Genomic DNA, 22,502 nt, shown 5'->3' on the forward strand with positions numbered 1-22,502 from the left:
TTCGAAATCCGCCCGGCACTGCTGGAGGTCGGTCATATCCCTTCATTCTTCATTTCACTCATCCGCCACGGTCAAGTGCATCTGTCCCCTCCTCCTTGTCACGCCCCGTAACACAACACACACACACACACACACACACACGGCTATTTTATAAGATAACATTGCCGGTTTGTTTGTCTGTGTGCTGTTCAGCTCTTCAGCTATATGTGTTAATCGTTGTTAAAATGAACTGCCAGTGATGTCTGTGGGTATACACGCGGTCTGTGCGGGTGTCACCCACTTCAGGGTTATCCCGCTCAAGCTATCAGCTAATAGTGTGTGGCAGTGAAGGCGGTCTCATCTCTCTCAGCTAAAAGCTAGAGAATACCTACACCTTAACGCGTTTTGCGAGACATCTACGAATGCCACGTGTGCATCGGAAGACAGTAGCAATGGTACAGAAGGATTTTCTTAAAATTAAAATTTTGGGAAGCGCTGTCTTCAGTGCTTTATTACCTACGCTTCTCAGCTCTCAGATAAGCTTTTTCTACTATTACGAGTTTGTTAATGAGAGATTTTTACGGACTCTCTGAGAATGAGCTAAAAGAGCTGTAAACAGATCTCAGTTGAAGGGGACGGATTGAAAGTTTGCAGATCTTGAAAGCATTACCCTGATGAATCCATCCGTCATTGTCGACGGATAGTAATGAAAAGATACAGGTCAAGGTGATAATTGGCATTTTGTACCCAATTTTGCTCACATTCTTTCTTCCAAATTTAATTGATCAATCAATTAACAATATTGTTAGGCATATAACTTTTTTCGGGTAAAATACATTTTGTTTGTCGTATATTATGTTATTCACAAAGCATCGCTTCTACACAGTTCATTAATTACAAACAAGAGGAACATTGCCTTCTTGATCTCGAGTCTGTAGCTTCAACAATTTCCTGGATAACCGAATCCACTGCGATAGTCAAACTGATGAATTCAGTCAACCAGATAGAAAGTCTAGATTGGTTCAGCGTTAGAGCCCAGCCAATCATTGCCATTGAGTGTGACTTTTAGCCATTATATATTCGTCAACAGCAGTGATTTGTTCATTTCGAGATATCATCTCATACAAAGAACATGCCTAATGCTGGTTAATCAGTGAAGTATAGCCACCGTACTCACCTGTCGCATTTATTAGTTGCTGTGAAAGAATTTTTTGTTAAATAAAGTCTGTCTTAAAGCCTCATCATATTCATTTTAATCAGCACTTCTAAATATTTTTGCGGAACTCTCCGAAACTGCTAAGGCCAGTGAATAAAATTTTGGAGTTATATTTCCAGAAAAAAAAAGTTGGCGTCATGCTTCTGTAGAGTCGTGAGTATACTTTTGTTTTCCTTAAATTTCAAACTCTTTCTATCATTGTGACCATTCATAAGTGTGCTTTACGTTGAACAAGATCAGCTCGATAGCTTGGTTACTTTGACCTCCTCTGCAAACTTCTGTAGATATCTTCATAAACTTAGAGTAAGAAATGAGGCAAACAAACCCACATGATAAAAACATGCTTTCCATTTCGTTACATCAGTGATGGTTTCTTATATTAGTAATGAATCTTACATCAGCCCATCACATCAATGATGATCTCTTCTTTCCAAATGCAGATGATCGGTAGTAAATATTCCTGAACTGGGCCAAATTCTCTTTCAGAATGTCAGGGATTTATGAGGGTGTTCACATAATTGTAGGAAGAATATTTCGTCAGGTGGACTAACATCGTATATAGGACTGTATGTTTTTGAACATGGAAGTTTTACTAATTTTGAGCCTGATTTTATCATCTAAACATCTGTTAGTTTCAGTTGAGTGTGGATGTAAGTTGTCATTAGAAGGCATTAAATATAACTGTTCTTGCGAATTTTTACGATTAATTTGTACAGACTTGGACAATTGGGGAAAATATTAATGATTTACACTTACTCTTTCAATTTTTTTATCTTCTGGTAACTACTGGATTGGAAAATTGATAGGGTGGAGCAGAAACCGATAAAGGGTTAGTGTCCCACTGTTTCAAATGACTACTGGTTCAGTAACTGGACATACTGACGTAGACTTTAATTTTCTTAAAGATGAGATGTGGTTGAAAGGATGTTACTCATGTTCGAAAAACTGGTAAATTTCACATGATATTTCCACTCATTTTCCATTGTTCTCCAGGAACTTCCAAAAATCATTTTTGGCCAAGAAATATGTGCTTTTGTATTCGCTGATAGGTGCCGTTTGTTGTGTGATTTATCATCCGCAACTTCAACACCATTTCTCATCAGCAACAATCCACAAATATCGTTCAATATCTTATCAACCTTCTGCACCATATACCAAATAATTGCAAAGATAGCTATACTAACAGTTCACTAAATGGTTTTCATCCCTTTCAATATACGATCTCAATAGTTATATCATTCAGAGTTCGTAGTATTCGACTTGTTACGGTAACTAATTAAAATTGATATTTAACTAGAAAATATGTATGCAAGGTATCAAAATAGTCTCATTCTCATAATTTCAATATCTTATCAAATAAGACTTCTAGAGGACTAAATTTTGGGAAACGAGTAGGAGAGATTTCGATAGAGGGCAGAGCTCTACTGAATAAAACCTTCATTCATATTTTGTATCAAAAGTGGAACATTTGTATCACTGAAAGAGTATTAATTCAGTATACATTACTCATGAAGATATCAAAACAGAATGACTGTTTGCTAGTTCCGATGTTCTCTTCAAACGTCAACGTTTTATGAGCTGCATTCATAATGAAATTGAATCTAAATAGTATCTCAGAGAAGTGACTTGTATCACCTGTGAGTTCTTCGTTGCAAGCAATGCCACTCTTTTTTGAATTTGCAAAATGAGTTGTGTTGGAGTCGTTAGGATACCTATTTGGACTTTTTATTCACTACCATTAGGTTTCTTTGTTAATTTCGTAGACAGTAAGGTATAGTAGCTCACTTGATGAAGATTTTGGCAAATAAAATATAAAAGGGGGTACTAATACTATTACTGATAGTAGCAGTTACCAGTTACTATTACTATTAGTATTACTGCTACCATCACCATTGCAGAATACATCATAACTGTCGCAACTACGGTAAGCAAGCAAAAATAGCAGTAGGAAGCGAATTGAATTGACCCTGAACTCTTTAGACGGTGTAGCATGCGGGCGAAAGTCCCCATTTCCTCGTTACCTTGTTACCCTTAAAATTAGGTCATCGGTAGGGATCACCATTTCGTGAATTTTAGATTTTCGGAAGTATGAAACAGAGCGACAAGCCATGGGTATGCATAGTTGGCAGCATTCAGATCGTCGCAGATTTCTCCTTCTCCTCCTTCCCACAGGAAGTTTAAATTTTACTATTATGAATTCGGCATTTAATTTGATCGTGTTTTGTTTAGGAAACGACTGTGTTTTCCTTTCATAGCATTCATCGAGCCACCGATGTATATTATGTAATCCACTGATCAAAGATCATGTGGAAGCCGTTCATCGTATATCTCTATTTTCAATATCCTCTTGTGACAAGTAATTACCTACTTTGGCCTGCAGAATTTGGAGTTTCGAATTTCTGAATACTTTAGACTCAACTTCTAACCTTTTCTAATAGGGATATCCATTTTCCTGATCGGTCATTTTTTTAACTCAAATCAGTTGAGAGTTTGAGATTGAATAGCTTTTTATCTTCCCCGGTAGACTGTTAGAGTCGGTGAGGGAGATTTCTTCTAATTTACGGTTTTAAGGATTTTTTGCACTAAACAAACATTTATACAGAAATAAGTGAAATTAGATAATGCTTAAAAATAGGTTGAAGGATTATGGAAATTTTCATATAAAGCCAACATAAGAAAAGATTAATCTGTTAATCTGTTCTGGTCCTTTTCCATACGAAACACGACAAGCTTGACATTTCTTTTATGCTTTCATGGTGATCTTCAGCTGAATGTTAGTCATTTCGTTTACTAACTATGTAAATGACGCACTTTTTATGAAATCGGTCATTCTTCATATATTGGCATATAAATTTAATTCAAGTACAAGGTAGTGGAATAAATAGAAATAGAAATAAATGGGGTAACTATAATTTCATCACTGGAAGAGTTATCTATTTATTTGGCTGATGAAGATGGGCACCGAGCAGCTGGAATGGCTTTTTATTGGTGTCATTTTGGAGTTCCGCTGGTGCTGCTTGCTTCAGCCATCCATCCATCAATCTCTCCTTTTACTATTAGTGAGACGATTTTGTTGAGAGTGTCCAGAAGAGTTAGCATGGTTGAGACAAACTTTCATGATTTCAGTTCATATTTCCTGTCACAACATTCATCTGTGCTTCTCATATGGTTCCATTACTTCTTCATTTGTCATTTCCTCACTCTGATCGAAAATTTCTTTTTATCCTGCCCTAAGGACTGATGACTGATATAAATCCCAATGACTAAAAGTTCTGCTGATGTCTCCAAAATCTCCGTCATTTCTTCTTGTGATATTCTAAACCGTTATCTAAATATTTGTATCGTTATTTGAAATGCAAATCGGTTTTCAGAAGGTAATGAAATGGGACGAAAGGCTTGCAAGATTGTCAAAGAAAGGATTATATTTGAGGATTACTAAAGAGTGGTTTTCCATTGAATGAGGCAAGATGCTCCTAGGCTACGGTATGTCGGTGACTGAAATTGAGGGACCACTAGCATGCTTAGATATTCATTTTCCAACATTATGGGTACTTTATAGAAATAATCCAGATGGAGTTTCCGTTGGAAAGAAATTTAGAATTAATATTGATAACTAATGTCCTGATGATTTACATTTCAACCTTTATTTACTCACTAAATCAAGCTTAGATACTCTGAAGTAACGCTAATACAATAAGGACCAGGCCAGATATTGAACAAGAATATTTCAGAGGTAGTAACTTTAGCTATACTGTGGATTTATCTTATCATTTGGAAATTTGAGAAATATTTGGATTTCATTAAATTTCTTAATGATTTATCAGAATTGATGAATAATATCTGCTAGAAGATGTGAAAAGACGGTATTATGTGAAGAATGGTTATCTAGACTGATTACAGAACCGTACTATCCTCCCTTTGCGAATAGCAAAAATTGAATGGTTAGCATCGACAATGTTTTAGGGATATTCTCATTATCCTTTTGCTTCCATAGATATCTACTTTTTGTTTTGTAATGGAGTGAAAGTTCCACTTGAAGAATTATATGAGGTCTTGATTAGCTAACGGATTGATAGGCTTAGGTGGTTTTAACATGTGAATAATTTACTGTACCTGAGATGAGATAGAACTTTACATAATATATTTAAAATAACATAAAATAACGCTTATTTTTTTATGTTTATTTTTTATGTTTTTTTTGGAGCTTAAAAAAATAAAAAGAAACATTAAAAATTATAAAAAACATAAATAATACACATAAAAAAATTCCATTGCATATGAGATAGTCAACAATATCTGACGTGAAATATCCATGTGAGTTACCAGGGTTTAAACTACAAATACCTGAGCATTCAATATATTGGGTTGATCACAATCGACAATGGCTGATTGTATCAACTATTTGATCGTTTGTCATACGTACTTCATTCGCTGATTTGGTTGAGTAAAATGCTAAAATTTTGCTACACCGCGTATTCCAACAATGCGATAGATTCATTTATTTACTCTTTTTGCAAAAATTAATTCAACAGCTACAAAAAGTTGTTTTGTATGGTTATTTATTTGGGTCGATACATGAACTTGCAAGCTCACGCATCTCGTAGATGATCTGATTCTTCATAAATCACCTTTTGAGAAGGACTTCCTTAAAGGGGCAAAGTAGCATTCAACGAAAATGACTGTTGCTATGCGCGCTAAGTGTTTTGAGTAAGAGTAGGAGATGAAAATTTAGGTCTTAGCAGCATTAGAAAATCTACTAATCGTTGACTGAAGTCATAATTTACGGTAGGAATAATAACTTTCAAGATTTCGAATAGTTGTATTGTGTGCAGGTTTCATTTTGCCCATCCCAGGATTTTTATCTCTTGAAAATGAATAAAATCTTGCCTGAAGCTAACCTATCATAGGAACTTGAAATTACAAAAATGAGTGAAATGACGACATTCATAACTAAATGAGGCGCTTTACTGACATATATCCTGCCAACTACCCAAAAAAGTGAGTTAGAACTTTAAAGATAAATACGCAAAGGCCAGTATGTATATACTTGTACATTTATAATTTTTCCATGCGTTGTTTAAATGTTTTCCTGAATTGCGAAGCACGTGCAGGATATCAATTGAAAACAAAGTTTGAAATCCGAATGACACTGAATTAAATAACTTAGCTTTGACTATGTAGTAAAAGAAATGACTACGCCATTGTTCACTGATAATTTCAAATTCCTATAGCTATGTGATTGGATGCCTGAGCGTTTGGATGGTTACTTGGATGGATATCAGGAGTTTTCTTCGGATGAGTCCAGTATTCCTAGAGAAGGAGCTTAGAGTGTGTTGAAAAGTGATAATATTCTCATTTAGTAGTATCAAAACTTACTTGGCCAACTATTTAAAGGAATCTTGGAAAATTATATTGCAAGCTTTTGGATGGTATAGTCCAAAAGTGCATGGTAGAAATTACAGCTGCCTTCCAAACAGATTTTGAATTATTTCATGAAATAGTGACCTGAAAAGTAAAGATGTAGGGGGTTTATTCATTATATCACATTAAGCTACTACTCCATATTGGTTTCAGGAAGGGAAGAGATGATATTGCCTTCCGAGCCATTTATGAAGGCTATGCGGGTGGGCTTATTTCTAAGCTAGTAGTGGAAGGAGTCTATTTATTGTTTTCAACTAATTTGGAAAGGATCGCTTCCAGTATGACTTCCGAGAATACGGTATCTTGTGATGCGTCTTCATTCTCGATCAATAGGGCATTCAGACTTATACTCTCTCTCTGTTATATCATTATAAGATGGGATGTGATCTTGTAGGAAGGAAGGCGAAGAAGGAAGCTGGAACATAGAACGACCAACCGACGTGTTCATCGCTGCTGCTGCTGCTGCTGCTGCTGGTGGTGGTGGTGGCTTGAAGTGTTTTGGCACGGACCATTTCGATTTTCCTGGCATTGCTGCTGCCTATTGGAGGAATTCCCAGACCAAGAAGCTCTGATCCACGACCTTTGCCCCGCCCCGAGACTAAAGTGTCATCTGGGAAAGAGATAAGAAGAGAGTCGGCAACCTATACATCTATCGGCTCTCATTCCACTTCTGCTACTTACTGCTGTCACTTTCTCGTACTGCCCTTAGATAACCTCTACCTAACAATTTAAAAATAAAAGCACTGAACGAATTTCCTGGCCACCTGGCCAATAGAACACCATTTATAGCATAATCGGAAAGCGTGACGTGCAGGAAGTGATAAGAAGTGCATGAAGAAAAAGCAATGGAAAGAGGAACACCGTGTTCCCACTGTGGAAATGTCCGTACCTGTAGTATGCTCCTCCTGGATGAAGTCCAACATCAGAAACCCAAGCACCAGCAACGCGGATGCTAGCATCCAGGTAACTTATTAATATATCTAGAGGTATCGTTTTTGTAGGAAGTGTTCATGTATTATAGTTGACATGCCAAACACTTTGAATTCATTATGGGAAATGTATATAATATAATTGGAGGACTCACGATCGTCGTCTGATACGAGCAGCTCTGATTCGGGTAACGCATCGAATAGCGGGGTACCAGGCGGTAGCGGTTGTAGTGTTCATCCGGAAAACTCACCAACTGACAAACAGTTATTGCTTGGTACCGAATGTGTGGTGTGTGGTGACAAGTCGAGTGGAAAACATTATGGACAGTTTTCATGCGAAGGATGTAAATCATTTTTCAAAAGGTATCCCAACTCTTCATTGCAACACTTCAATTATACCGTTGTTAGGATAAGCCTTTCTCAAGAAGTAGATAAGTATGCCAATTTGCCTTTCAAATTTACTTTTATTTTAGCATTTTAGAAAAATGGGAAGCAAATAAATTAATTTCTTTGCGACAACTAAAATATGGTTATTCCAGTAATGGTAGTAATATATAATTATTCAAAAATCAGTGCACTTATGGTATCAGCAGTTAACGCCACCTCATTTGAAAAAAATTTCTAAAATTTACTTTCCATTCAAAACATTCGATTTTCTTGTACGATACTATGGAATTCATAGTTGTTTTAATGGTTAGTTAAGACGTTTATGATATAATCATCGTTGCTACATATAATTACTCTTCTTAAACATAGGAAAATGAATCAAAATAAATTTAAGCATTCTCGCGGACACTCAGCATGTCACTTTTGCATTGTTCATCTTTTTTATTATTGTTGATCTATGCATGTATTTATCTTTGAAAATTTGCGAAACCTACATTCTTTCAACTTAAATTGTTGGAGCTACAATTATCTACCACAACTTGTATTCTCTCCGTAAAAATACTGACAGGATGAGGAAAAAAAATTGATTTTTGTAAAGTCTGCTACCAGTGGTTATTTCAAGAAGTGCTTTTCTGTCGTGATTTTTACTTGCACCTGCATCGCATTAACATCTATTGCTTTTGGATCACATCGATTTTGAAATTCGTGTGATTTCGTTGTTAATATAGCTAAGACTCTGGAATCAAAGAGAAAACAGGTTTCATACTTCAGATCAATAAGACGAAGTCTTAATTACACATGTCGCGGTTCTAAGAACTGTCCAGTGGATGTGAATCATCGAAATCAGTGTCAGTATTGCCGTCTGAAGAAATGTGAAAGAATGGGAATGCGCAAGGAAGGTTTGTTGCGCCTTATATTTAACGTTTGTTTCTAGTATTTAACAATTGTCCGTTTAGTTATTCTTTTGCTAACCTCATCGCTACAAGAAAACATCAGTATTTATGTTCAGTAATTAGTCAACCAGTTCAGTTGAAAGGGCTTTTCTTATATCCACTTTGTCGAGCTGCCAGCACAAAAATTTGTTACGCCACAAGTGCCATCCTGCGCCGAGCACTGATATCCATTGACTTTGTTAGCTTTCCAAATCAATCTTTTGTGATTAAGAAACCTTCTTACTCACAAGCATTAAAAAATTAGGTAAATTGTCAACTAATAATTCTTTTATCTGCAATATTTCCGTTTTTATTGGGTTAACTTTTATGAGTTCAAGTTTAAGTGGAATTAAGGTTTGATTTCACGACTCACAACAAGTTATCTCATTCAGCCAATGAGCTATTTGTGGTTATCTCATTCAGACAATGAGCTATTTGTGGCCATTTATCTAGAGTAAATGAATGTAGCTACCGAATTTGGCTTTAAAGGATTGTGTGTATGAGTGCGAAGAGGAATTGCATCTTGATGCAGATCCTCCAAGTTCAGAACCTGGACTGTTTTGTTTACTCAGTTTCCATCCTGTTTGTTCATTAAATCATTTTTCTGTGATGCAAATAGTAATGTTAACCATTGCTTGATAAGACTGTAATTTAAGGTAGAAGTTTTATATTATCAAAATATTGTAAGGAGTTTGAAACTTTGTTTTTGGTATTCATGTGACAGAGAGGAATTTAACAAATGAGGCATCAGGCACCTGTTGAAAAATGACACTCGTCAAATGAGGCAGGCAATATTTACGAACAAATTTTTCAGCAGTACAACGCGGAAGGATACCACCAAATGCGCAGAATGTTTACTCCTCGACAGTTCTTTTTGGTGAACGATTACTGGCAGTAAATCAGGGTGTTGGTTCCCAATTTTCATCCATTGTGACGCATCTCATTCGTGCTGAACCATATCCGCCTTGTAAGTGCTTTTACTGTTCTTTTTATTTATGAGTTGACAGGGGAACATAAACAGATGCCAATTGTTTTAGCGAAGGTCATTTCAGGATTGATCCTAGTGTTCCTGTTCCTTGAAAAAATTGTAGTTTTTCAGTGACTGTTTGATGGAATGTTTTTTATTGGGCTAAATCACATTTCGTATCTTTTCCAAAGAAATTGGAAATATTCTTTTGTTCCTAAAGAGACATGTAGGACATTGGACAGATAAGGCACCTTCAGAAAGTGACATTTTCTCAAGTTCGTAATAATCGATATTTCACATAAAATTTTGTAACCTAACTAAGCTGGTGTTTTTCATACAATTATTTTTTGTCCTTGTAGTCAACTCGGAAGATTAATCTTCCAAAAAAATTGATCTATTAGCAAGGTTTACTGCAGCACAACGATTTGACGAAATGTTTGTTGGGACTTTATTAGTCATTTTATCCTAAACGGTGAGAAACATCTGTTCCTCAATAGGTTTACTGTCAGAATCCTTTACACATTTTATATTGGATCATTAAGCTTTTCAACCGAAATTGCTACATATATTTATGTCGGCAATTTGAACAAAGAGTTCGAAATACGGAATTTACAAGTAATTATAAATTGTATTGTTTTTTCTGAATACTTCTGTTTATCGTGGGCAGTTCAAAGAGAGTTAATTGAGGTACCATATTAACATTAAATATTTAATATTTGTTTCCTTACTATATGATCTTTTAATATGGAGCATGCTTCTTTCTATTTCGAAAAAAAGATCGCAAAAAACACCATTTCACCTTTCTTAAGTATTGGGAAGGTGAAAGTGCAGTTCAAAATTTGCAGAGGCAAAGTTTTGAAACATAGACTCATATGCTCAATTCTGTTTAGCCGAACTTTCTAACAGAAAGTTACATTTTATAGAAGTGTTGTCACAGGGAATTCTCTTGTACGAAAACTCAACATTATGTTTAGCTTTTTAATTGAAAGTTTCTGGTAACAACCATCAACATTTTTTTCCTCATTTAAACATCAAACACTACGCTTTGATTTTAAATAATTCATATAATAGAGTAGTTCTGTTGATCCCCTTCAGATTGCCTAGTTTTTGATTTTGAAGAGAAAAATGAGTGTTCCGTCCTTTAAATTTCAGACAAACAGTATTATAAAAACTTTTCGAAACACTAGTTTTTAAATTAAAATTTGGTTAGAATTTGAAGAGACTACATGGGATTTAGAGAAGATGGTTCTTTGCCATTGGCCTTAGCGACCGTTATTAGTTTGAACAGTGGCAGATCACCTCTTCAAAAATAGATATTGTTTAGAAAACAGATTTGTATTTCTCGATGATTTGCAATATTATATAGAACTTTATGAAGCCTCGGTTTCTTCTCATATATGATTTACTCTTTTAATACTGCTTAGCTTAGTTCCCTTTTATTACTCAATGAATAAATTCGAAAAGTAACTCAGTTTCACGCTGATATCGTAGAACATACACTAGTATACCTAGTGTTAAATGAGGGTTATAATTTAATATTGGATGACATCACTTATTCGTTCTGCGTCAAAGTTTTTGGAAACAATCAACATGTGGGTAATCTTTTGTAACTTAAAAAGACGGTTATAATGATTGCATTGGAAAATTGAGCTGAATTTACGCTTATCTAAACTAGGAAATATTAAGTATAGACAGAGTAAGGGAAAAAAACAGTAAGAATCTTAATAAAAACTGCACTGAAAGAAGAGCAGGATTTCATTTATTGTCACAAGTGAATAGATATAAGTTAACTGATGACTAAACACTCATAAAAGTATTCCAGGTAGCTCGTCGTCAAATTCAATTGGAATGGATAATATCTATGAGTTCGGTGCCAAGTTGTTATTTTCTGCTGTTGAGTGGGCCAAGAATATTCCATTTTTCAATGAACTTAGTGATACTGATCAAGTACACTCTTTTATTCTTGTCATTCTTCCATTAGGTCGAATTCAGGACCCAGCGCAGTAACACAGATATCTCGCAGCTTTTATTTCACCTCAGTTACTACGCTTGACAAACGTAAAATGAAAACTATTGCAGAACCTTTCTTTTTGTTAGGGTGTAACACCTAATTTACAGTCAAGGTGCAAATAAGTAAGTTGTTACAAGGCATTTTAAGTTGTTACAAGGCATTTTGCTATACTTCATCTCATTTGCAGAACTTTTTATTGACAAGCTATCCGAATACGATCAGATCTCTTACTTGAGTTGCTACATTTTTTTTCTCAAGCAATAATATTTTACAGTTGACACTACTTCGAGCAAGCTGGGCCGAATTGTTCGTAGTGAATGCAGCACAGTTCGGTATGCCGGTACATGTAGCACCTTTACTTGCTGCCTCTGGTTTGCATTCCTCTCCTCCGTTACCAACCGATCAGCTAGTTGTATTCATGGATCGGATACGTGTTTTCCAGGTGATTTCGTCTTTATTTTCGTCCTTGTCGTTTCGAACAAGCAAATATATTTGGACATAGCTTAAATGTGTTCCCTTTATCTCAGCTTATATTTTAGATGTACAGAAATTGTGCTGTAATTGCACAGAGTTGTCTAAACCTATTTCAGCAGAGTAGAAACAAAAAGAAAAAACGCATGCTTTGTTTTCCAAAAGTAGTTTTGGATGATATCAGACTGATATATAGCCTGATATCAAATCTGATGTTATTAATCTAATATTGTTTCTCCCATATCAAGAAACTAAGTATTTTTTGGCAATATATTAGTACGAAAACGAAAGTTACGAAAGTATGAAAGCACCTGTATTTTGGATTTATTATAGGGTCAAATCGAACGTTTAAAGGCACTGCAAATGGACTCAGCTGAATTTTGCAGCCTGAAAGCAGTTATATTATTTAGTGTTGGTTAGTCTTTTGATGTTTTATCCCTTTTTTATTTTTTTTACTTAAATTTCACCTATACCTTAGGTTTTTAGGGTTTATAATCTAGAGTGAAATTTCGATAGAAGAGATCTTTCTTGAGGGTGATTATAGATAACGTAAGAACTTTATCAATGTCTTTTTTTTCTAAATTATTACTTCTGTCATGCTGAACACTTTGCTCATCATGAAAAAAAATAGTATAATATAAAAATGTAATAAAAATATAGAACTTTTGTTTTGAAACTTTCATATAATTTCAAAATGAAAATATAAACACTGACAATATTTGATATGCTTTCACGACGCATATTGTCATTAAGAATTTTAATTAATAATCTTAAATATGAGATTTATTATATATAATGAATTACATCCACAGTGGAAAGGCTTTGCTTTGGTCTATGTCAAGGACTGAGAAAATGCTTTAAAGAAAGGGGTGAAAGGCCTTAAAATAGGATGTTGAAGGGAGGTTCTAGAAAAAAGAGGTAAGTGGGTCAAGAAAGTGCAATTTCTCTCTCCCGGTGCAAGTGAGACATATTTTTGCCAGAGCGAACGAACAAATGGATCATTCCGACGGAATAACTGCACCAATTGAATCATAATTATCGCTTAACTTGCAAAACTCAGATAGGACAATGAATTTCAGGTCTAGAGACAGGATTTCCAAAATAATTTTGATCAGTTACAATTCATCAAGTATCAATTTCAGTAGTGTGGACAGTGATTCTATAATGGCTGCAAACTGATGGTTTAGGTCGGTAACCGAATCTAAGTTACTGATGACGTGAAATAATGAGCTTTGCAAAAGAGAAAAACTTATGACTCTGATTATTGTTTTCACGCTTAACATGGCATGGTAGCCATGCCTCTGTGACGCTTCAGTAGTGATAGTCCGTTTTGATTATTCAAGCTTTTGGAAATATTCGATTTAGTACACAGTAGATAGCTGCAGAAGTATCAAAGCCTTCAGGTTGGTGCACATGATATCTTGTCCTTTTCGGTGAATCTCAGTCATTTTTGCACATTGAAATGTGGGCAGAACTGTACATGCTTCAAAAACCACCGAAAATTTTGTTTATTTTTAATTCACCTTTAAGAAAGGACAGATTTAGGGTGTGAAAGAGGAGGAGGGAAAACGATCAAAATTAGTTATCTGATATTTCCACATGAGATGAGGTGGGGAAGAATGATACTATGTGTTGCAGTACTGTGATGTACGTTGCAGGTTTCTTTTTTTATTTACGTGTTTTTTCTTTTTTAATTTCTGTTTGAGCAGCACTGCTTGAAACAGTTGCGCTTCAAACTTGTTGGATGGTGTGTAATTTTCTGATGTATTTGTATACTAAATACGCAATCGTCAGGGACTCCTTGTGGCTCTGTGCAGAACGACATTATGATATAGAGTTTAATATTTTTATGTACTTGAAAAGTAAGATACTTTAGATCATAAGATAAAAAATAACTGGTAGCAGGAAAACATAACACCCTCTCCAGTTGGGAAAAAGATAGTTCTGTAGTTTCGAAACTTTTAGGGTCTTTGTAAGGTCACATTTTTTGCAGATTGTTGTGGGCTAAATGATGTTATACGAGTGGAAACGATACAGGAAAAGGTTCAATCGGCACTGGAGGAATACTGCAGGACACAAAAGCAATTGCAGGTCTATTTTTAATTGTTTGAAAGGAGAAAAAGAGGAGCTTTGTAAAGCATTGCCTAGTAATTTTTTATAGTTATCAAGTGATATTTCAAATGAGAAGTTTCTTTTATAATGAGTTGCTAATGAATTTAAACAGAGTTACTGCAAGCAGAAGTCGGATTTTGGATTTTAGGTCGGACGATTCGGTCGTTTGTTGTTACGATTGCCGAGTTTAAGATCGATCAGTGCATCTGTAATCGAGCAGTTATTTTTTGTGAAATTAGTTGGCGAAACACCAATCGAATTTCTACTCAGGGATATGCTTGGAACGCAAAACGAAAATGTTATCAAGTCATTTGTTTGGCCTTGTCAGCTACGTTTATGATATATTTAGTATAAAAATTTATGAAAGTCCTTCGTCTGTTAAATTTTGTTTATTTCCTTTGCAGAGATAAAAGAAGTGCTTACTACGTCTAATGAAGGTTCAATAACTCAGCTCTTTGCAAATAAAGGTCACTGTCTTTCAAACTACGACGAGTATAGTTATTTTTTCTTCTGGAACCATTCTGCTAATTCTTCAGCAAAAGTAAGAATATACCGTCATATTTTGTAGTTCATCAAATGTCAGACATGCCCATTACGAGCAGAAAATAATAATTAATTAGCTTCCGCTCAAGTGGCCAAAGACAGCGTCCTTTTTCTCCGTGCAACTTTTGTGCCCAAGCAGTTGCCCAAAGTTTTTGTGTCAAATTTGTTATCCTAACTCATTTGTATAGAATTTTTCTGGATTCTAGATTATATATTGGTTGTCCACTTTACTCTTGTTCCATCGGATTATTGAAAGTTCTATGCAAAATTATTTTGTATTTTTCGCATATTTCTCATTCTACTCCTCATTTTCACCCTTTCTGCGTTTCCTGCAGTCGCACAAGAATTTCGCGTGCTTTCTTCTCGGTTCAAATTTGTCATTTTCTCTGTTTATATTTTAATACAGCCAAAGTTTGCTTTGTACAATATCAGACCGGTTTTTTTTGCCATTTATGTTTGGTGGTAATTTTGCTTTGGAATGTGCAATCTTTTTTCAACTGCTTTTGTACATCTTATACGAATAATTACAATGACTGTTATAAATTGGTCATTACCTGTTCATCTTCATACATTGAAATACTGTTGGAGGAGGGAGGAAGACGAAAAAGAGGAAGTTAAGTGTGTTTAGTTCACATGTGCTTTACCATAAACCAATCTCAGCATTTGTGAATCCACTAATTTTTGTCCACATTTTCAACTCCACTTTTACTGTTTCTTGTATCTGGTCCGGTATGCGTTTTTTGGTTCATTTGATTTGTTTCTTTTTCAGTTTAAATTAGGCTTGAGTTCCAGGAAATCGTTTCCTGCTAGTCATTGGAAGCACGCATTCTGAACTTGAAGCATGCAAGGAATGCTTGATGCTCACCTCTTTATATTTTTTGTAATATTGATGTTGAACATGTACTTTTTGACTTGCCTGTTTAGGAACAGTAAAGGCTCTAAGGACATCACATTTCTGAAATTGAAGAATTGAAGTCATGGAACGTACAAGGGTTGATGAAGTCTCAGTTTATATGGAAGAGAGAGGAGCAGGCGAAACTCATTCCTTAAGGTTGGAGAACAGTAATGTATATCACAGTTTAGAAGCTTCTTAATCTCCGAGGGCAGAACAGTAATGTATATCACAGTTTAGAAGCTTCTTAATCTCCGAGGGCGTTCGGAGGGCAGGATGACCAAAATCATTTATCATTCAAGTATTTTGGGAGTGTAAGAATATCATTCTCATTTGTGGGAGTGAAGTGGATCAGAATGGATGAAGTGATGGGAAGGACAAAGGGCTTCAATTCACGAAATTCCAGAAGCAAGTTGATTTCGATTGATTTATTGAGAAATGATATGAGGTAACTAAGGGTAGATAGATGGAAAGTTATGTTTAGAAAAAAGTTATGTTGTGGGAAGTTATGTTTTCAACAATTTTTAATAATCCCCGTCGTAACTTACGGTTACGCTTAATAAATTTGGTTTCTTCACAACTTGGAACAGTAAAAAAATAGAAAATGCAAGAGTCATTTGTATCTTCGCTTAATTCATTGCTCTCGAAATTTCCAAAAAGGGAAGAGGAATTTGAGATCTTTCTGAGGAAATCGATACAGCGAGGGTTACGAATTATCAATCGTCAACCGTGCCTGCCATTCATTTTCTGGCTGCTTCGAAACAGAAACAGAAAAGATGTGAGTGGAGTAGAAAGGAACGAAGCAGAACAGTAATGGAGCAAAATGGAATAAAGGAGGGTTGGAAGCGGACAGACGTGAGTGGGCTTTGTAGGCAGAGTCTGTTTATATCTTTTGTCGTGTGGTCATACATGGTGCGGTCGTTGCATGCTTCCTGTCCTTTCTGTTCCATTCCACTTTTCTAGCTTTCGTGAAATCTGTGTACAGACGAGATATCACGTAACGTTTCCAGTGTTTTTAGTGCGTGAAATGGGGTTCTACTTTAGTGGAGTGAACTTTACTGTATTATTTATATAGTTGCAGGAGTTCGATTTGTATGGTTTCGATGACCTAGAAAGAAACAGTTACTTGGCTGAGCACTTTCGATTCTCCTCCTCCATTTCATTATTAGTGCTTTTTGGAGCTGTTGTCACTAACTGAATTAAGGTAGTTACTGCATCAATATCCGCTTTCTCTTTTCTTTCATTGGTTCCAGCACTGATACCTTTAGAAGTTGAAGGAGTCTTTGCTTCGATCGCAGTTTGTTATTTCAAATTCATTTCCACACCCTTGCAGTGCTTTACGGCTCAAAATACAGTAAGCAGTATTGATTTGTGTTGATTGTTTCACGGCTGACTGCTGACTCGATCAGCTTGTTATGAATCTTTCCTAACTGTCCAGAGTTTCAGGTAAAGTATATTAACCGTATATAAACAGATAGTAGTTTTTCGCAGATATTTGATGTTTGTTGACTTTTATGTTTGCTTCACTTATCCATACTGACATTTGCTTCACTTTTGTTGTACCTCATTTCTGATCTCTCTCTAGAAAGATGACAATATAACAAAATCTTCATTTAAATTACAAGCGTAGTTTTGAAACTTTATTTGAAATTTAAATTTGAAGTATAAGATGACTAGTATTATGGGATTCACATGGTCGTGCTCTTCCTTTTTTTGTTTCCTTTTGTTTGTTAAATCGATATGCACGCATTCTGGGCACTTTTGCCGCGGTAAATGATATAACCAATTGACGACGAACAGTGCTTAAAATTTCAGGCAGCAAATCAGTGGGGAGAGGCTTCTGCATTTCAATTTTTACGAGCTAGTGAGAAAATCTGAATGAACCGCGACTCTTCCCTTTTAGCTATTTCATGTGCTATCGCTCCTCGTGTTAAGAGATGAAGGCCGAGTGACTTGCTCCCCTCTCAGTCTGAAAAAGTTCTTTTCATTGTTGCAGATGTTAACATCATTTTGCGCTCTTTCTCGAAATGAACATTTCTTTAATTTAGTGTGAGAAATTTTTATATTTAATGACTTAGCTATTAGTGTTGTATGTGCTGTTATATCGGGTAGTACGGTTCAGCCTTCACCTAATTTCTGCCTTGATTCATTTGATATAAATTTTCTTGCGGTATCTGTTCCGAATGCATCTTCAAACTGTTGCAGTTTGTTGGTTTTTTTTTTTAAATTTTCCTATGCGTCTTTTTTGCAGCCGATCAGCCGATCTTTTCTCGCTGCACTCATCGGAGTTCAGTTCGAGATATCGGACAACATATAGAACTTATCCTGATTTCGGTTTTTCCCAGAATTCATGATGGGAAGGCAATGAAGTTCCAGTGGGCTGTCCAGATCGTGTTTATACTATCCGGTGAAATGTTTCGCAATTATGTTATTCCATCAAGCTTGTTTTTGAAACAGGAACAGTATTATTTAATCTCATGAAATGTTAATAGCACAAATTAAGATCAAAATTAAAATCCTTTCATTTAAGGAGTTCGGCGTGCGTATTACGGCTTTTTATTTTTTCAGTGACTTTTTCCTTTTTTGTACATTTGGCGGTTTTCAGTTGTTTAGAAATAATGACAGAACGCGCTACAAAATCTGGTTTAGCATTAGAGGCTCAGCGTAAAATACAAGGAAAATATGATAGCGAATTGGCTGAACAACTTCTTGAGTGGGTTGCCCAACTCACCGAGAAAAATTTTTCAACTAGTGGTGATGTTACGAATTTTTTGGAAGTCTTCAGAGATGGCACGGTGTTGTGCAGGTAACTTACATAGCTAACTCGAGTTGTTTATATGCTATTGGAAAGGTAATCGTTCAGTATCTGCAATTATCTACAGAGAATACTTAATCAGGTTTGAGAAGTGTCTAAAAATTTTTTTGAAAAGTGTCTAAAAAAAAATTACTTTAGCCAATCGTTCATTTTTAAGAAAAAATGAACGATTGACTAAAGTAAATCCTTTTCTAGATAAAGATCATGAATGCAATTTTTTAATGCAGTGAAGGGCTTTGAAGGAGAAGCAGGAGTTGGTATTGGCGAAAGGCAATTTAAAGGAAAAAAAAACTAAGTAATCGTAACTCGGTGTCATCCAGTTGTTTTGGAAGTTTACTTAGCATAAACTTATACAATTCTTTTTTCGGACATTTTTTTTTCTTTTTTTCTGACGGACATTTGCGGACATATGGAAGAATGTTTCAGCCTTGCAAATGCCTTACAACCTGGTTCAGTGAAGAAGATTAACGCTAGTTCAATGGCTTTCAAACAAATGGAAAATATTTCATTCTTTTTATCGTTCGTCGAAAAGCATGTCACTAAGTCAGAACTTTTCCAAACAGTTGATCTTTTCGAGGGTCAGGATCTAAACGCGGTCATTGTTTGCCTTTCATCATTGGCCAGAAAATCTGAGGAGTTGTTTGGAAAACCTGGCTTAGGCCCAAAGTTAAGTGAAATTTTACATTTCGTTAAGCCTTAGAAATTGTAAATAAATAATTAACCTCTACAAGCAGAAATCCTGCAATTGCCGGTCGTATTTACAGTCAACCTGCATTCTAGATGATATAATATCTGAGTTCAATGATTTATATACTTTCAACTAAAAAATATTGCTCGTTGTTTCTCATTCGTTATCACCTTCCCTTTTATATACATATGGTGAAACTATTAGTTATACAAATACCAATTTACCAACAGTTTTATTTGCACTTTCATAGACGTGAATGTGTAGAATAGTAGATTATCAAGTTTTATTAGCTTATTTCTTGATGATCTGAGTTCAATAAGCGAGTTTGAGAAATAGATTTGTTTTAGGAAATGATATTTACGAAACGTTAAGGAAGCATGCGTTTGAAACATAAATGTAAGTTACACTAAGGAAGTAAAAGATACAATCAGATTGCAGTTTGCTTTGGGTTGGTATCTAAGAAATGCTCACATATAAAGCAATAAAAAGTAGCGGGTTTTAGGTGCGAAGTGCATTTGCAGATTCACTGCATTGAAGCACTTCTTTTACATAGTTCCAAATCAGTCAGTTAGTGATAATTTTAGGCATACAGTTATGAGTTCAGAATGAGTCATTCTGACGTTCCTCGTGAGCTGTTTATCTCAAAGTTTTTTCTTCTAATGGTAGCGAAAACACAAATGCATCCTCCATTTGTGATATTCACAAATTCTATTAAAACATCCTCATATTCCATTAAAAGCTGTGATCAAAAATACTCTGCTAATCGATAACTCGGACTTAGGTGTTGGCATTAATATATTTAATTGCTAAAGTTTATTATAGTAGTCGTCCACCGTAATGATTGGGCTAATAATTTTTGACGTAGCATTTGAAAATATTGCGCTCAACGGGTGTCTTCTTTAGGAGGCGAAAGGACAGAAACGTGAATGGTCGGAGGAAAAGCTTCGTGCCGGTGAAACAATTATTGGACTTCAAATGGGCACAAACAAAGGTGCGAATGCATCCGGTATTAATATGGGTAATACGCGTCATATGTAAATCTATTAAATCCCGAAAACATTGTTGTTCGAGCACTGTCATCGAAAATCTTTGGGTCCGGTAGAGGGAAAGAAGGGAGGGAGATGAGCCAAACTGTTTTCAGAATGACTGCTTCAGGGAATTTGTTTGGATTAATATAATTTCATTTGTGGAACATGATTTAGTGTTCAGAAATGTTGTGAAATAACACCTGAAAAAAGGGAATTCTATCATCATTTCGCTTCTCAGATACTTCAACTCATGAAAAGGAAGTCAACTTGCGTATTCCCCTAAAGGATGTTATTTTGTCGCTAACATTTGATTAATTTACTGGTAACTTCAGGTTTACGTTCTCACTAGTTTAGCAGTTAATAGAAGCATATACTGCGTTTTAAGGGATTGATGTTTAAATGAAGTGACCAGGAGCTAATTTTTTGAATCACTAAATCGCGCTCCAGAATATTGTTTAACACTTTCCGTCCACAGCGATTCTGGTGAAATATTCATGGAGGCTTACTTGATATTGATTTGTCACACAAACGTGTTGCATTACTGCATATTAACTCACCTACGTGTATGTCTTTTCTTGCATTCCGTCCTTTCCAGTGTTTCATTTTAATGACATACTTTCGCTTCGAAGTAAATTATTTTACCATTTGAAACAATATTCTCCTAAACACTGCAGATATTACACAGTCATGCAAGTTATTTGGTGTTTGACGAACCTTATTCAAGAGCATACTGGTGACTGGGTGGAGAACAGTGGTGACTGACTAAGCCATAGTACTGAGTGGTGCACATTGGTGAATGGGTGGAGCATGGTGGTGACTGGGTGGAGCATGGTGGTAACTGGGTGGGGTACAGTAGTGGTTGGGTGGAGCGGAGTGGTGACTGGGTGGTGCACATTGGTGAATGGGTGGAGCGTAGTGGTAACGGGCGAAGCATGGCGATAATCAGGTAGTACTGATTGGGTGGGGCACGGTGGTGTCTGTCTGGGTAGAGCGCAGTGATAGTTGGGCGGGGCACAGTAGTGACCGAGTAGGGCGTGGTAGTGGCTGGGTGGGGCATAGCGGTGGGTGGGTGGGGCACTATGATGGTTGGGCGGAGCGTAGTAGTGGTTGGGTGGAATGTGCTGATGGTCCGAGGGACATATTGGTGGGTGTGGGTGGGGCATGGTGGTGGCAGGCGGGGCACAGTGGTGGTCGGATAATGCTAATTCGGTGGGCCACGGTGATATCTGGATGAAGCATAATAACGACAGGGTGGAGCGCACCAAGTGTCTGGGTAGAGCGCGATGGTGACTGGGTGGAGCGTAGTGGTGACTTGCTGGTGGTGATTGGGTTGGGTGGGACACAGTTGCGACTGAGTGGAGCATAGTAACGACTGGGCGGAGCAAGTGGTAGCATGCGGAGCGCAGTGGTGACCAAATAGTGCTGGTCGGGCGGAGCACGGTGCTACCTAGGTGAGGCATATTGGCAACTAAGTGGAAAATACTAGGTGGAACACGGTGTTGACCGATAATGCTGACCGGGTGGAGCAGGTGGTAAGTGGGGTGCGGCGGTGATTGAGTGAAGCATAGGGGTGACTGGGTGGTGATTGAATGGAACACATATTGGTGACCGGGGAAGCATAGGTAGCAGGCGGAACACAGCTGACCGGATAGTGCTGATCGGGTGGAGCACGGTGGTACCTGGGTGGAGCACAGTGGTGACTGGGTAGAACACGATGGTACCTGGGTGGAGCATAGTAGCAGCTGGGTGGAGCATACCAGCAACTGGGTGGAGCACATTGGTGGTCGAGGAAGTACAGTGGTGACTGGGTGGAGCATAGTGGTGGTTGGGTGGGGCATAGTGGCGACTAGGTCGAGCAAAGTGGTGACTGGATGGGGCATGGTGATGGCTGGTGAACCTTTAGTTTCTGTTTACCGTTGGTGAGACGGTCGATTTTCGTAGCATTTTTTCGCTAACTGTGTACTGTAAGGTAGTGGTTGAGAGACTGACTGTACCTTTACATCCTGTTTAGGATAGTAGAAGTGGGGCATGTAAGGGATTGTTTTGTACTGGGAATTTGAAACATAAGAGGATTTATGCGGCGTAATCGTTGGATAGTTTGTTGCAGGTGG

At 36.7% G+C, this 22,502-nt stretch overlaps 6 protein-coding genes across 6 annotated transcripts; 5 read left to right on the plus strand and 1 right to left on the minus strand.

Annotated features, from left to right (window-relative positions):
- Nucleotides 1-6,438: 6,438 nt before the first annotated feature.
- Nucleotides 6,439-7,188, plus strand: LOAG_00336 (hypothetical protein; the record flags this gene model as incomplete). Its single annotated transcript, XM_003135876.1, has 3 exons — nucleotides 6,439-6,479; nucleotides 6,770-6,928; nucleotides 7,011-7,188. 3 exons carry the CDS (start codon nucleotides 6,439-6,441, stop codon nucleotides 7,186-7,188), a joined length of 378 nt encoding a protein of 125 aa, XP_003135924.1.
- Nucleotides 7,189-7,495: 307 nt separating this feature from the next.
- On the plus strand, nucleotides 7,496-10,207 carry LOAG_00337 (nuclear hormone receptor; the record flags this gene model as incomplete). Its single annotated transcript, XM_003135877.1, has 5 exons — nucleotides 7,496-7,579; nucleotides 7,694-7,908; nucleotides 8,704-8,831; nucleotides 9,679-9,831; nucleotides 10,191-10,207. The coding sequence occupies 5 exons, from the start codon at nucleotides 7,496-7,498 to the stop codon at nucleotides 10,205-10,207; spliced, it is 597 nt and encodes a 198-aa protein (XP_003135925.1).
- A 1,472-nt stretch (nucleotides 10,208-11,679) lies between these two features.
- LOAG_00338 (hypothetical protein) lies at nucleotides 11,680-14,765 on the plus strand (the record flags this gene model as incomplete). The annotated part of the gene is made up of 5 exons (XM_003135878.1): nucleotides 11,680-11,778; nucleotides 12,117-12,284; nucleotides 12,647-12,728; nucleotides 14,307-14,404; nucleotides 14,574-14,765. The coding sequence occupies 5 exons, from the start codon at nucleotides 11,680-11,682 to the stop codon at nucleotides 14,763-14,765; spliced, it is 639 nt and encodes a 212-aa protein (XP_003135926.1).
- A 1,180-nt stretch (nucleotides 14,766-15,945) lies between these two features.
- LOAG_00339 (hypothetical protein) lies at nucleotides 15,946-17,058 on the plus strand (the record flags this gene model as incomplete). The annotated part of the gene is made up of 3 exons (XM_003135879.1): nucleotides 15,946-16,030; nucleotides 16,537-16,715; nucleotides 16,942-17,058. The coding sequence occupies 3 exons, from the start codon at nucleotides 15,946-15,948 to the stop codon at nucleotides 17,056-17,058; spliced, it is 381 nt and encodes a 126-aa protein (XP_003135927.1).
- Nucleotides 17,059-18,105: 1,047 nt separating this feature from the next.
- On the plus strand, nucleotides 18,106-20,401 carry LOAG_00340 (CPN-1 protein; the record flags this gene model as incomplete). Its single annotated transcript, XM_020445408.1, has 5 exons — nucleotides 18,106-18,267; nucleotides 18,466-18,666; nucleotides 19,102-19,341; nucleotides 19,866-19,926; nucleotides 20,267-20,401. Exons 2-5 carry the CDS (start codon nucleotides 18,479-18,481, stop codon nucleotides 20,399-20,401), a joined length of 624 nt encoding a protein of 207 aa, XP_020304129.1. The 5' UTR covers nucleotides 18,106-18,267; nucleotides 18,466-18,478.
- Nucleotides 20,402-21,110: 709 nt separating this feature from the next.
- On the minus strand, nucleotides 21,111-22,271 carry LOAG_00341 (hypothetical protein; the record flags this gene model as incomplete). The annotated part of the gene is made up of 1 exon (XM_003135881.1): nucleotides 21,111-22,271. One exon carries the CDS (start codon nucleotides 22,269-22,271, stop codon nucleotides 21,111-21,113), a length of 1,161 nt encoding a protein of 386 aa, XP_003135929.1.
- Between the last annotated feature and the right edge of the window lie 231 nt (nucleotides 22,272-22,502).

The sequence above is a fragment of the Loa loa genome (genome assembly GCF_000183805.2).
Source record: "Loa loa unplaced genomic scaffold supercont3.172, whole genome shotgun sequence".
NCBI lineage: Eukaryota > Metazoa > Nematoda > Chromadorea > Rhabditida > Onchocercidae > Loa > Loa loa.